Source organism: Maylandia zebra, linkage group LG14 (genome assembly GCF_041146795.1).
Source record: "Maylandia zebra isolate NMK-2024a linkage group LG14, Mzebra_GT3a, whole genome shotgun sequence".
In the NCBI taxonomy this organism is placed as follows: Eukaryota; Metazoa; Chordata; class Actinopteri; order Cichliformes; family Cichlidae; genus Maylandia; species Maylandia zebra.
This window is the reverse complement of record NC_135180.1, coordinates 14,539,276-14,554,867: the sequence shown is the minus strand read 5'-3', so window position 1 is coordinate 14,554,867 and position 15,592 is coordinate 14,539,276. Positions and strand designations below refer to the sequence as shown.

Genomic DNA, 15,592 nt, shown 5'->3' with positions numbered 1-15,592 from the left:
CTGAACTATACTTAAACATAAAAAGACTTTTTGTGTTTTTCTACGAGCTTGTATGCAAGCTGCTGGGTCCCCATGTGGGAAGACCATGTGGAACTCAGTGTGTGTGTGTGTGTATACAAGCGTGTTTGGTGCAGCGCTGTGTTAAGGCTAAACACACTTAAGGCTAAGCAATCAGTGAGTAAAGTTTCCCCGCCGCTGTCATTAAAGCTCCACATAAAAGCTTAAGCTGCTTTTATCCTTCCAAGGAAGAAAGGGAGAATGTCAGCACATAATTAAATTAGATGAAAGGAGGGGAATTAGAGGCTTCCTCCTCTTTAAACACAAACGACTTAATCAGAACCTTGGGCTAAATGAGAGACAGACGGCTACATGATCACGGGGAGGATAAACATCCATCTCCTTGTCTACATCGTTTTTGCTGTTTCACTTTTCTTCCCCCGCCCTGTCTTTATTATCTCTCTTACCTGCCGTATATGTAACAGAGGCAAACGTACAGAACATTTGCCGGTCGACATCTCTGGATTTTGCTTCCTCTCACTGCATTCTGTAACCGCCATCCCTGTGTTCGTACAATCGGTTCAGCTGTTTGTTCTAAAGCATACATATGGATTCTTTGCATCTTCCACTTTTTCTTTCTCATCCCACAAATTCTACTCTGCTGCAGTGTTTTCAAATTCATTTTGAAGAAAAAAAAATTGACCTTGAATTCTCCATCCACAGCATGCAGAATTTCAAGAGTAAGAAGCTGTTGGACCCTGATGTATAAGCCCTTATTGATTTTGGAATATGAATTTCATCATACTAGACATTGATTTGTTTCATGTACCCCCACAGAGAATGGCAGTTTATTTTGTGTGATGCTTATAACCACTGATTGAAGGACAGGATGATGCAATGGAGTGCATCAGAGTTTAAAAAAAGAAGCTTCAGTGAATTTGTTTGTTAGACTGAGCTCTGCCTTTAATGTCTGCCAAGGCTTTCACTCTGAAATGAGATCCACTGACACTAATTGATGCTAATGAAGTTATCAGGAGGAAAGTCTTATATTTTGCATGGTGGTACCATCTGTAAACTCTAAGTATTTAACAGACAGAGGAATTGCAATGCAAATTAGTATTTGCAGGACTACCAGCTTTTAACATATAGTATTTCTGTGTTTTAGTTAGCTACAGTTGTGGTCAGAAGTTTACATCCACTCATCATGGGCATGATCATCGCGATAATAAATGTTTTAATGAGTTCTTTGAACTGTTCTTTTTCCAGGGTGGAATGATTGTACAGCATTCATCTTTAATGGAAAAACAAACAAACATGAATTGGATGCAGCCTGTTGCTTTTACAGTATAATACTTGTAATAAAAGTACAGTAACAGGAATTAGTGACTGAGTAGCCCGGAGCGTTTCTCTTGATTTCTTTAGTCAGGGTAAATTCATTCACCTGCACAGATTAGCTAAACGAACCCTGACAGCCGAGTGATAATAGTTGGTTAAATGTTCCTTAGTAAGTTTCACCTTGACCAGGTGTTTTTGGTAGCCGTCAAGAAGCTTTTCACAAATACGTTCTGGCTGGATATTAGACCGATCATGTTGGGAGAATTAGTAGAGTTCATTTAAATTAGTTAGTTTCCTGCCATGGATCTGACGGAGTAAAGGTCGGGGCTTTTGGATGGCCACTCCAGAAGCTCAATATTAGCCTGTCTTATCTATTCCAAAACCAGTTTTGATATGTTTTTCAAGTCATTGTTCTGTTGGAACAACTGTTTCAAGTATCAACAACCTACCTTTTCTTTTTTTTGAAATAGATAAGATGCCAGAAGATACCAGACCAAAGCCCCCCCCCCCCATTAAATCCTTATGCACACGGCCAGCCTATTTTCATTCCCATTATTTTGTCAGATCCGCTAGCGTGCCTTATTTACTCACAAGGTGTCCTTTGTTTTCAGTGCACCCTGACGCTCTGGTTTATAGCTTTCCTTAGATGGGTCTGTCACTCCTGGCTCATGCTTTGTCAACATGCAGGGTTACTGTTGGAAAGGGGTATTTTTCAGTCGACCTAAACCTCACCAGTGGAAGCAACAAAATATGAAAACAAAGTGAAAAGTGCAAACACACAAAGGACTCCCCAACCTGCTAACACTGATATGTTTTTTAGATCTCTAAAACAGAACCTTTTTTCTCGGCTGTGAGAGTGCATCAAGGAGCACCGGCAAAGGACGGCTTTTGCGTAATGGGGAGATTCAGGTACCATCTAACAAAAATCAGGAACAGTACAAAAAAGCTGTCCAGCCAGACAGAGCAGGCAAAATGGAGGAAAAGCTGATATGGCTCCCATTTAAAGAAAAAAAGGATGTGTAAAGAGAGTGGGGAGAAGGGGTTTGAGTTTCCCGTGACTCTTATTTCTCCTTAACTACACACCTGCAAAGTTCTGTGCCTGTTTTTCAGTGGGTGTCCCAAAGAACATTTATTTATTGAGGCAGGCTCACTCAATGAAAACGACAGCCACACTAGCAGCTGGTAAACAGAGTCAGCTTTGGTGGGGAGAGTGACTCTTTTATTTTCCAGGATTGTCTTGCTTTACAGTATTCCTCTTCATTTTGCCTTAATTGGTGATCTGTTATTATTTATTTCATTTTTAAACATGTTTTTTACTATTTCCCTGATTACGTCCCTAAACCGGAGTAAGATAACCTTTATTAGTCCCACACGTGGGAAATTTGTTTTGTCACAGCAGGAAGTGGACAGTGCAAAAGTTATGAGGCAAAAATTAGAATACAATAAGAATAAATACAGTACACAACTGTACAGAATAGAATAAAATAAAATACTATATACAGTAGAATAAAATAAAATAAATATACAATAAGATAAAAATAGAATACAAATACAAATACTATATACAACTGAGTAAAAATACAAACCGGAGTGAGAACTTATTTGTCTGGGTTTACCTCGTGTGTGTGTGAGGGTGCATGTATATGTGTTTCAGGGTAAAGAGCGCTTGTCCCACCAACTTTATTACAGACCTCAGGAAAGCCATGAAAGTGCTAATTAGCAGTACACAGAGAAGTGGTCCCAGCGGCCAATCAAATCTGCTTTTGAAACCGTTTCCCCCTGAGATACCATGGAAACAGGGTGACTCAGTAACTAAGGTGATGAGATATGATATCATCTATAAGGGTTCCACATCAGTGCAATTTTCTTTTATGTCAAATCAGATGAAAGAAAGGTTGTTTTTTTTCAATGTTGTGATGTGAACATATTCTCTCCTGTGTGTCTTTTTTTGTGACGATTTTTGGCGGTTCTTGTTTTTTTCATGTGCCCATTAATATTTTCAAAGGGGAGATGTTCAGGAAGGAGTTCATAGATTGAGGCAGGTTCATTCGTAGTGCATGTTGTAAATGAGCTTTTGTTTTCCACAGACACAGATACCAGCAGACAGTTTCTCACAGTTGTCTGTACACTAACGCTGTCCACACGGTACCTTCCTTGCTTGCAGACTTGCTGATACACACAGAGGGGAAAAAAAGAAAAAAAAAGAGAGGAGTGCGCTGGTTGAAATTCGTGATACAGATTTACAGGGAGATGAGTTTTGCAACTTATTTGGACATCGCAGCAGGAAACCACACTGTGGCGTATCTTCTTCGTGGGGGTGATAATACTATATACACAAAACCAAATCAAAGTAAATGAAATGGCTGATATATGGAGAATGAGCGGACAGGCGAGAAGGACATGCAAAGAAGATGATGGCATCCTCTCTATCTGAACTTTGAATGTGCGTGTGTGTGCACCCATTTGTGCATGTGTGTGCCTGTGTGGGTGAGGCTTTGCTGTAGCATTTGTGGAATCAGGGAAGAGATCATTTCTGAACATAGGTTCGGGAGTACAGCTTCAATTTATCTATTATTCATCTGCTGATCTATCTATCCCCCATCACTATTACAAAGGTCAAGCTGTCCTCACATGTGCTGTCTGCACTCCCCAAACAGAAGCTCATCAATAAGTGTTAAAGGATAGCTCAATATTGTGCTGAAAACATTCTGTTCTACAGGCTGTTGAGCCACTGACCGAGGTGGCAAGACAAAATTAACTGTTCTTTTAGGAGACAGAACAGGAACTAATATCAGAGGGGTTGTAATGTAATGACTAATGACAACATTTCACCCTTTTTTCCAACACGTTTTAATTATCTCAGTGTCCTAGAAAAGCCCTGAAGTACCCATTTAAAACACAGCCATGAATGTTTAACCACGCAGATATTGACACTTGTAAATGACAGTAAATCACAACCCCTCTTTCTAATTGGACTGGCATTTTGAAGGTCAAAGTTCAGGTATCTGAAGATTGAACCTGGGGTCATTGTTTTTTACATCTGACAGAGAGTGGATTTATTATTCTCAGAAGATACAAATAAAGATCTTAGTAGATCTATGCAGCGCACTGCCGTGAGAATTAATAGATCTCAGAGGAACGGAAATGCAGGCCTCACAAATCTCAACAAAAACAAAAGAATGGAACTATTTGTTGCTTTGAGGTTGTACTTGATCTCCATTTTTAACCTAGTCTCTAACTCTTCTACGTCAAGGTAGCCAAGGTGGTCAATAAGAAGAAAAAACTTAACTGTTAAGATCATAAATCAGATGAATCATAACAGTGATAAGTCAAAATTGATGTCAGAGCAGTAAAAATAGAGTCAGGAGCAGCCAATCTCTTGCCAAAGAACACAGGTTTATTTAAAGTGTGCATGTGTAAACAGACAGGAAAAAAACATGGGGCAGAAGGACCCAAATTTCGCTTGATAGGAAGCCAAGTAATAATGTATTAATAGTATGCACGGCAGCATGCCATATGAAACATGCTGTTTTAATAGAATACTACTACTAGAATAATACTACCAATACTACTTCTAGTTTACGCAATCAGTCATGGACAGAAAGGTCTTTTATTTCTTCTTTTATCTGACGTGAGTGAATAAAAGAAATCACAGTTGTACGTTTCTGCACACAAACGTTTATGAAATAATAAAAGTCATGGGGAAACTGAGCGTAAATCTTCCTGCACTAGCTCCTATGGGCAGTCTTGTTGAGAAGCTCCACCCTCACAAACACACTATGGGCATGTCAATTTCTCGATAAGACACGCTCAATAGTAAAATTGTTTGAAGAAGGATACAGTTAGCAACATAAGAGAAATTGATCAAATGAGGCGGGAAGAAAACAGTGTTATCTGAGAAACTGTCAATGGTAATGCATGCACAAAGGATGTAAGCATGAGGCAAGAGAAATGTGCTTACACTGAGCTGAAAAATAGATGACTGCGGTGAAGAAGTGGAAAAAAAATGAGAATTAAGCAAGAACGATACAGCATGGAAACAACATCAACAGACTGATTTTCACTAGCAGAAACTGCGTTGCCTTAACTATTCAGGCATTCCAAAAGCATCAGAGACTTTGTACATAAATACATTTGGACAAATTTGTTTTTGTTAGAGGTGCACATTGTGGTCCAAGTGTATCAACTCAACACAATGAGAGCACCCATTACTTAAACATCAATCTTTTTTATTTAACCCCATGTTTTATCAGATGTTTTGTGAAAACAATACCAGAACCAGAACATTTTAACGTGTTTAAACAATGTGTTAAAAAGTTAAGAAGTAATTTCAAATATAAAAGGAAGAAATGATCAAGAAAAAAATATTGTGATTGGCTGCTAGATAATGCTACTGCTAATAGTTTCTGTTGTTGATTATTAATAAGGCTACAGTAGATCAAATATACTACTATTCCCTATACTATATATTTGGTTACTGCCATCTCAAGGGCTTAAGTTTAATGAATGAAATGAATCTTTAACCAGTGGCTTACCGGTTGTGTCCTGTCATTGTATGCATTGAAATTTGCTTACAGTCTTGATGCCAGCAGCTGGGAACAATGAGACAGTCAGTAGATCATCATGAAGTGGCTGCAAAACAGTGTTACACCTAGCAAAAATGGCAATGAAGCTGAAACAAACCAGTGGATGTAACCTGTTTGTAATGCTGCAGGCCCAACTCAGATTATATGTACAGGCAGCTGGACAGGTTTTAAATGAGTATATTAGAAACAAAATGGGAATAGCCACAGTTACAGTAACATATGCTATAAAAATTACTCACACTCATGTCAATATGAACGCTTGTACAGTCCCCAAGCATATTCAGCCTTGTTTTCCCATAGATTTTGTAATGTGCTTCACTCATTATGGCCGAGGAATGACTGTGCAGCATCTATCGTTAATGACTTTAAAAACACAAGAACTGGGTGCAAAAGTTTGTATTTATTTTGGATTTTATGCCCAAACTTCTGACCACTACTGTTGTTGTTTGTTTGTGATTAACACCTCTAACTAAGCGCCATCCCACTGAGTGGCAAATACGTCTCCATTATAGTGTGATATTAGACAGAAATTGTCAGGGTCCTGGGTCTGAGCGACCCAGGATCCCTGAGCAGTTATGAATTATATTATTAGTATTATTATATGTATTTTGGTGTTGCTTCCCTTCTCTGTGCTTGTGTGTGTGTGTATATATATATATGTGTGTGTGGCTGAGCACCTGTTTATAGGCGGCGTCAGGCCTGGAGGGTGTGGTCCTGCAAGGGGACTGGCCACACCCGAAGCCACACACCTGCTGCTGATCAGGCCTCGTCGGGGGAGCTACTTAACCTTCCTCTCGTGTTAGCTTTCTGTTATCATCTCTTATGTTAGCGGGTCGGTTTTGACCCGTGAATTAAATCAGCTATAAAATATACTAAAAACAATAAGTTATCATCCAATTTGTTTCTCATCTCTTGGTTACCTTGTTAGGCTTCCTTATCCATGAAAATGTTGGTTTTAATACTTTTGGTGTGGGCCTCTGGGTCTTTTTTTGTCACTATACCCCTCGATTTCAATTAAAAAAAAATTGTAAAATTAACCTCAAGAGAATCATATTAATAAATAAAAGGTTTCTGTGTTACCTGAGTATTACTGAGGGGTATAGGACACATCTCTTAAATAAATCTGTTTTATTGATTTTTTTCATTTTAAGATTAATAACTAAAATGACATCGATGGTGTTACGGGTCAATTTCGACCCATAGACATTTACATCAAGAAAAGACAAAAAAAGTTTGTTTTTTTTCAGCAGTAGACCTTTAATATAAACTGAAAAAAAGAAAAAGTCCTCTCCTCCTTTGTTTTGATTATAGCCGTGGGTAATTGTGGGCTTTTTATCACTTCCCAATGATACAGCTTCACCTCAGTTTCCTTTGTGAAGTTCTTGTCCAAGGTCATATCTGGTAAAAAATAAAATAAAATAAAATATCACAGCTGATATTGTGATCCTGCAGTCCAGTGGTCATATGGAGGACCACACATTTTCATTGTTTCTTCTCAGGGGTGCCACTCGCAGCTTTGACTGTGAAAATCTGTACATTCCAGGCATAGTTGGTTTTTGCATCACAGGCTTCCCAGATTTTTCTGCCGTTTTTCCCTTGCTTACTGGGTATATATTGCCGGAAGGGGCATTTTCCTCAAAAAGTGGACAAGACATTCATCCACTGTCACTGGCCCTGGGATGAACATCAGTGGAAGAAGCTGCACCCATCTCTCCCAGACATCCCTGATGGGAGCAAGTTTGTCAGACCTCGGTCTGGTCTCTCTGTTGTCAAATCTGAGGACTCTTGAATCAAAATGATATCAAATGTGTGAAGTGACATCGTTGCCCAGAAAATGTTTCTGCCTGTCGATGCATCCCATAGACGATCAGTGGCCTCATTGCAGCATCTGTACACTCCAGCAAGAACAATGAAAGCATCCAGGTATTCCTCATCATGTCGCCATTGACTTTTTTTCCTTCAAGGTTTATCATAGTAATGATGATTCTTTCTAGTGACAATGGCATAAATATCTCAAAACATCTCTTGATGTCACTGACTTTGGTCAGAGCAAACCTTGTGATTCCAGGGGTCATTTTGATGACATTTGCAGCAGCTGCCCTGCCATGTACATCATGAGGTACTGAGCTCCAAAAGATCTTACCATTTTTGGACTTGAATCTTTCAGCAGGAGTAGCTTCAGCACCAGCGACCTCCACCTCTGATCAGATGTGTCTGTGTCTTCTGGATGATAGTCCACATTGTCTTCCTCCTTAGAAACCTGCCCATCTGAATCGCTATGCTGCTCTGTGTCCTCTCCTTCATTTTCACCAAAAATATGATCCAGAACTTAGCTCACTGTGAATCTTCTTCTCATTTTTTGTATGCTGCAAATTGTAAATGTGCACTCTGGAAGTCAAATGGCCACTCAAATAGTGAATTCACCTCTGATAGGTTTGTAGCATAAACCTATTCGCTGGAACGTTAAGACAATATAATTACACTGCAAGCAAGACGCAAGTAGGCAAACTTCTTCATGTTACTCGTGCACGGGAGAGAACCGGACAACCGCTTGACTCCAGTTGGTCTCGTCCGTTCTCCCATACACTGTCCTTTTATTGAGGTTACATGAATATGCATAGGTTCATTAACATACGACGTCTACATACAAACAAAGAGTACCTTGCCTGTGTGTGTGTGTGTGTGTGTGTGTGTGTGTGTGTGTGTGTGTGTGTGTGTGTGTGTGTGTGTGTGTGTGTGTGTGTGTGGGGACTGCTGATCAAAGGGTCAAACATCCTTGGTCAGGAAGAGGGTAGCCTCCCCCTCACCCTAGATGGTTCATCCTAGATAACACGGTGAGGAAGTCCTGCAGTTCATCTAAACAAAGAGCACCTAGACTAGAACAGACGTAGCTACGTTAATCCTACCATAAAACAATAAGACACGGTATGACCTCTCATGCTCCCAAAGTGCTGTCTAATACACACAAAGTTTGCAGACTATCAAGGATCAAAACCTCTACCAATCTACAACTAATTACAAAACTCTAAGCATATATAAGTAAATATTTCTAAGCATAAATAACAATCAACAATACAAATCTAACATTTCCCCCCTTTTTGACCTTTATGCCTGAAAAGTTCCCAGGTATGAATACCTCATGTCTGACAGTTTCAATGCAAACCTTTTTATACTCAGCATATGTCAAATCACCCTAAATTACTGAAAGGTACACAGTTTAATAAATGTATTAGCAGTTACCCCATTCATTGAGCTCATCTCATGGCAAACTGCATCTTACGAGCAACCAAAGAAATTGTTAATTTAATAGTAAAACTAAAAAAGTAACATTTTCAAAAACATCTCAACTTGGTGGTGCTTCCTCCGGGTGTGCACATCACATGTCTCTCTGCAGAGTGGTTTAAGCTCTGCAGGGCGTCATGAATGTCTCTTCCAGTTGTTTCCATCACTGTCCATAGGACCAGAGTCCAAATGTATGTAGAATAGACATTCAAACATACTAGTTGGTTTTGTGGTTCGTCAACATGGGTCTCAGCTATTTCCAAGCTGCAGACCTCTCAGCACTCTAGTTTTATGGCCTCTCATTACCCCATTCAAGCCTTCGTCCTGTGAGGGGGATATTTATGACTCCTTAATTGTCCACGCTCTGCAGAAAAAGCTCTCTGTGGAAAGGGTGCTGGGTTCCGTCATCTTACTGCTGTTATGATCCCAGCAGCCTTCAGAGTGTCATCGTATGCACAGTACAGTGGCACAGCGTTAGGTGATGTTCATAGGAAACTGCTGTTATCACCACCATAGCTTCTGGTTCCTGTGCTTTCACAGAATCATGATGTCATCCTCGAACTCCTTCTGCGCTGTCGATGGAGCTTGGCACGCTCCCCTCATCCCACGAGTTTTCATGTTCCAACGCTGCTGAAGGTTTAAGGCAGAGCACGTCGTACACCTTAGTTGTCTTCCTCAGCGTCAATATTGAATCTTTCATTTTATTTAAAATCTTGCTGTGGGAAGTCTCCTCTTGATTTCCTGGAAGCTTAGTAGCACAGCTCTCTGTGTGATGTCTGCTGTGCTGAAGATGATCTCTGATCCTCCTGAAGCCTCTCTCCCATCTTGTGGACGATCCTCTCCTCTATTTTGCAGGCAGTTTCATGGTCCTTGCTGTGGCTCCAAGGTCTGATCTCATGATGGGCCCCAACCAGCTTGACCTTTGACCTCAACCACTGCCTGGCTGTCAGCTATGCCTGGAATGGTTCACGCTTCTCACTGGGCCTCTGAAGATTTCTCAGGAGATTACTGCTGCACCTGTATTTCCTTGCTAAGAAGAAAAACTTCTATTTGGAGAGCATGTCAACAATCATCAAACCACATTCTTTAGTTCAGTGAACTTCACTTATAGGCCATCAAAGCCTCATCTGAACATGGATGCACCACTTGCATAGGTTTAATATTTGTAAATAAAACGGCTAATCACACAAATCACTGCAACAATAATAAAAAACATTGTTTAATGTTAATCCTTGGACCCCTCCTCTTGACGCATGGACACACCCATGCGTCAACTCACCAAACCTGGATTCCAGTCTTAAAGAAAAAGATTAGCTAGATCATATCCCAGGCAACATCAGGGCATCTCCTCCCCTGGAGCAGCACCACCCTGGACCTATAATCCTGCAATGAAAATGTTAGTGTGCTTTGCATATTAAGTTTGCTTAACACCTGGCTCTCCCAGGAGCCTGCATACACACCATCATGGCCTGGAAAACAAAATCTGGAAGTAAAATCAAACTCCATACCTGTAAACAATTGTATCATAAGGACAAGAAGCATTCAACATCAGCAAGACAAGTGTCATGTGCAGGTTTTCTCAAATCAGTAAACTACAATTATTTTCATAAGTCGCCTCAGACATGGATCATCCCATGTACTCAGGCAACATTAATGTAATCGGTGACTGCTCTTAAGCAAAGTCACTCCACTTATATATTACTATGGGCTCAAAAGTGGCCAGCTAATGAGCCCATATCAAACTATCCCAGAAACACTGTATCTCTTATTTGTTTTACTCATGTCACTTGTCCGTTTCAGCTGAATCTTCCACAGCATTCTCAAAGAAATTAACATTAGCAATACACATTGACTGTAGTCAGACAGAGGTCAGACACAGGTCAACAGGTTCCAGAGGTGCCATAAAAACACCATAAAGTCAACCCTAGCTGTGGAAAGAAGTAACACCAGTTCTCAACACAGGAAATTTCACACAGGTTATTCACATTATCAAAGTAACCTTCACATTTTCCCATCAACACAATGCAACAGCATCACCACTCATAACCTGTAAACACAGTTTTCCTCACACATAAACCCAGAAATCCTGTAGTAGGAAAAAACATCAACCAGTTGTCCTGGTATAAATCGCATCATCAATTCACATGAAGAACTGGCATGCTGTAAGAAAAGAAAATGCAAATATTAGCGCTTGCGCAGGCGTATGCATACTTTGTCACAGATATCTCTGTGAGCAACTCAAGCCTATGAATAACACACCTGATAAATGCACAGACACAGAAAATGGCATTTAAAAGGTTAAATCATCATGCAACCTCGAGTGTTGCTGTCATCTTTCTGCTCCTGTAAAAGGAAACACATGGGTTCATCTGCACCTTTGTCAGGTGGGGGTTAGCTTCACACAATCATGTTCAGTCAGTCAGTCAGATATTTTAAAATTCTTACTCATTCACTCAGTGGTTCCTTCTTTTGCTAATTGTGGAAATTATCATCGCATTCGTTTCCACGCTCAGCAAAACGACGTTATTTCAAAAAGAAAAATAATTTAGACTGGATTTCCTCGTTGAATCCTTTTTGGGGGGGGACTCTCATTTCCTAATTGTCCCAAATAAGTGGCTTTCTCCTGAACCCATTTTAAATGTGGAGAAACTCACTCGCAACAATTTTCTTGACGACGTGTAACGCTTTTAATTCCCGACTTGCAGATCTGCTCAAAGAAAAGAAATTCACAAGCAAAAATCAGTGCTTGTTCAAAAATGAAAAATAAAAAAATAACAGAGATTATCAAACCAAACTCTCAGTGCACTGTGAAAGTATCAAAATAAAAAGGCCTTGTTAAGTCATGACACAAGCTCCTCATCTCAGGAGGGTAAATCATACCATTAGCATGGTTTATCATACCATCATACTAATTGGCAGGCTCAACTTCACAACAAAAGAAAAATCATCAGCTAGATTCACTCCAAATCAACCATCAGCTGCACAACACACAACATAACCCTAATGTCTTATTAGCTATGAGTTTAATCACCCGGTCTGTGCTCTTCACTCATTTAAGCCACAGATCTATTTTATTCAATTTTTCCTTTTTCCCTTCATCATAAAACATGTGACATGCTGTCATGCACTTCACAAAACAGTCTGTTCTGACGTATTCAGAGTTGTGTATCTAAATACAGGATTCACTCGCACATCAAAGCAGGAAACTCAGTGTTTTAGAGTCTCTACTCAACACACAACAAACTCCAACACATCTCATTCACTCATACTAGAATTCAGTCACCTTTCATTAATCTAAAACCGATCAACTAATTTGCATATCAGCTATTAACCCACTAAGTTGACAGGACGACAGAAATGCATGTTCAAAATAGTATCACAAAAGACAATTTCCCTCATACAGTAAATTACATGTGCTGCCTCAATCAAGCAGGAAGCTTCTCCCAATTTACCATTTTAACAACTAAATTTATTGTCTGATCACTGGTTGGTCAAACCAGGATCTTTTTTTTTTTTTTTTTCCCACAAAAGTTAAATTGTTGTCCTGCAACTTGTAGAGTCAATTTTTTTTCTTTAGGATAAATTCAGTATTTGATAACAAGTGTCTGCTAAATTGACACTATTGTAACACTGATGAAAGATAACAAGCTAATTTTCATTGCATGGGTTTGTGTTATTAGGCAGGTCTAATGCATGTCTGTGGAGCTGCATCTCCAGCAGAGCATGTTCTTAAAGCTGCCTTTCCTACACATTTCTCTGCTATTATTTAATCATTTCTTAACTAATGTGCTATGAGTCTTCATGAGTCATTTTGTGTTTGGAATTGTTAGTAGGGTTAATGCATGTTCTGCTTGTGTGTGTGTGATTTTGTATATGTTTCTATTTTCGCAATGTTTCAGACTCCGTCTCAATTTTCCAACTTAAGCAGTCAGTTTTCTTTTCCCCAGGTTTGCTAACCCAAATTTTGATTTCCCACATTAAATAATTCCTATGTGTTCTCACCTAGTCTTCTCACTCTGTTGTCCTCTCACTCTTTTGTCCTCTCCCTCTTCAACAGTCCCGGCAGTTCTCCTTCAGCTTTGTCCTGTCTAGTAGCTGAAGTGCTGCTGCTGCCTTCTTGGGCGACTTCTTAGCAGCTGCTGCCGATTTCTTGGCTTTGGCCGCGGCGGGCTTCTTGGCTTTGCTCTCAGTAGCCTTGTTCATCTTGAAGGATCCGGAGGTCCTGGTGCCCTTGGTCTGCACCAGAGTGCCCTTCGCCACCAGGCTCTTGATGGCGGTCTTGACACGGGCCTTGTTCTTGTCCACATCGTAGCCTCCGGCAGCCAGAGCCTTCTTGAGGGCGGCCACGGACAGGCCGTTGCGCTCCTTGGAAGCGGCCACGGCTTTCACAATCAGCTCGCCCACGCTGAGGCTGACCTTCTTGGGCTTGGAAGTCATCGTCTTCTTCTTCTTGGCCTGAACCTCGGTGCAGGGCGTGTTTATGATGGAGCCTTTCCCACCACAGCGCTGGCACGTTGAACGCATCATGAAGGGTCCATTTCTTTCATGTCGCTAGCCAGCATGCTAGCTGCATGTGGCTTGCCCGAGTCACTCAGTCCTTTTTGAGCATTTCAACATGCTGCCACCGCCATCTTGCTCGCCCCTCCGTGGAATTCATCCAATCAGACAGGAAGATGGGTTTGCTTTCTTCTGCTGCTGCTGTTTATCCACATTGCTGCTGCTTTGCTGGGACTTTTTGTGCTCAGGACTTGCTGCTGTCTCTTTATCATGTTATTGCTTTGGAGCTGCATTCCTTATCTTCAGGGAGGAGTGAGCTCGCTTGTAAGGTTGAGAAACACATGGCACTGTAAATAAGTCAGCCAGAAACTTGGCCTGCATGTTTCCAATGATGTTAAACTATAACTTTCTTCCGACCGCTGCATGTGGAAAATTGATACAGGTCTGCTTTTCACCTGAAAGTGACAAACTAAGACATTTCATTATTATCATCACTGCTTAATCAACACACATCTCTCTCTCTCTCTCTCTGTCTGTGTTTGTGTGAACAATCCTTTCTTAAAAGCAGAAAATGACATTGTAGTTGTTTTTCGGCTGATCAACACAAAACCTTTTTCCTATGATTATTTCTCTTCGTCTACAATGTAATTTGTCTCTTTTTCACTCTTTTTTTTTCTTCACAATAGCTGGTGGTCTGCAAAATCACCGCTCTCACTCACAATCAGAGGCAATCACTTTTGCACAGTGCACAAAAACACTGTGATGTCAGACACATTCACACTCACTTTTTCATCTGCATAAATAAATCATATGGCTGGAGATATGTGCCATGGTGATCCATAAGCATGATCACCAGTTTATTTAATTATTTTTAATCCAACAAAACAAATAAACAAAAACATGATGCTGATGCTACACACACACGAGTCAAGGTGCAGAAAAACTGCTCATGGAAACGCTGCACACTCTCTGTTTCCCTCTCTTTGAGTAGTTCTCAGACAGCTCTTGATCTGATAATGTGTAGCTTGCTCATCAGCTCAAAAAACAAAAACAAAACTGCAACGCGACATCACACAGTAGTTGCATGCTCTGCCCACAGTGGCAAAGTCTTACACTTACATATTCAACACAGCTTCTCCATCATGTATTTTTAGATGTTTCATACAGGGTTGAGCATATTAGTTGTTTTCACAGATGTGCTCTATATCTCAACAATGGCTCATAATAAGACGACCGTCTTCCACACAGGTCAAGTGCCTCTATGCACTTCATGAGTTTAAATATTTATCTATATCACTTCACCTCACATGTCATTGTACTGAATTTAAGCAACCACAAGCTTAATGTAGATTACTTTTAACAACTATCCACCTCAATTAAATCTATGGTCTGGCACACAGGCTGCTGTCGATCAGGGCAAGCTAAAGAATAAACATTGTGTCAGCAAGGGGTGGGGGGAAAGCCATTCACCAGAGCATATCTTAAGTGCTGCTGATGTGGGCTGGCCTTCTCCACAGCTCTCCAAGGCTGGTGTGTTTTCTGAAAACTTCTAACATTTGAATCTCTTCCATTTATAGGCCTGCGATTAACCGCACGGCTCAGGTCCGCGTGACCGCGCTCGCGTGAACCCGCGCAGCTGTGGAGCCGTCGCTCTCTCTCTTTTTCACATAAATACTTTGTGCTGCCAGGAGCAAAGTCCAGCACAAACGTCTGTCTCCCTCCGAATCACTCTTGGTTGCTTAGAAACCCATGATAACAACAACAGTCGGTGTCACAGACCACATGTTCTGCTCCGCACACACAACAACAACAACAACAACAACGACGACGACAATGACAACAACACAAAATAGGCCTACTGTCCAGCACAATCTGGACCCCGCGGAACTTCTCAA

At 40.6% G+C, this 15,592-nt stretch overlaps 1 protein-coding gene across 1 annotated transcript; it reads right to left on the bottom strand.

Moving 5' to 3' along the window:
- Positions 1-8,427: 8,427 nt before the first annotated feature.
- LOC106674989 (histone H1) lies at positions 8,428-15,279 on the bottom strand. Its single transcript, XM_076892269.1, has one exon. The coding sequence runs from the start codon at positions 13,725-13,727 to the stop codon at positions 13,251-13,253; it is 477 nt and encodes a 158-aa protein (XP_076748384.1). The 5' UTR covers positions 13,728-15,279; the 3' UTR covers positions 8,428-13,250.
- Between the last annotated feature and the right edge of the window lie 313 nt (positions 15,280-15,592).

What these genes read in the sequence shown, in the direction of transcription:
- LOC106674989 (XM_076892269.1), bottom strand. Translation starts at nt 13,727, where the DNA reads ATGATGCGTTCAACGTGCCAGCGCTGTGGTGGGAAAGGCTCCATCATA.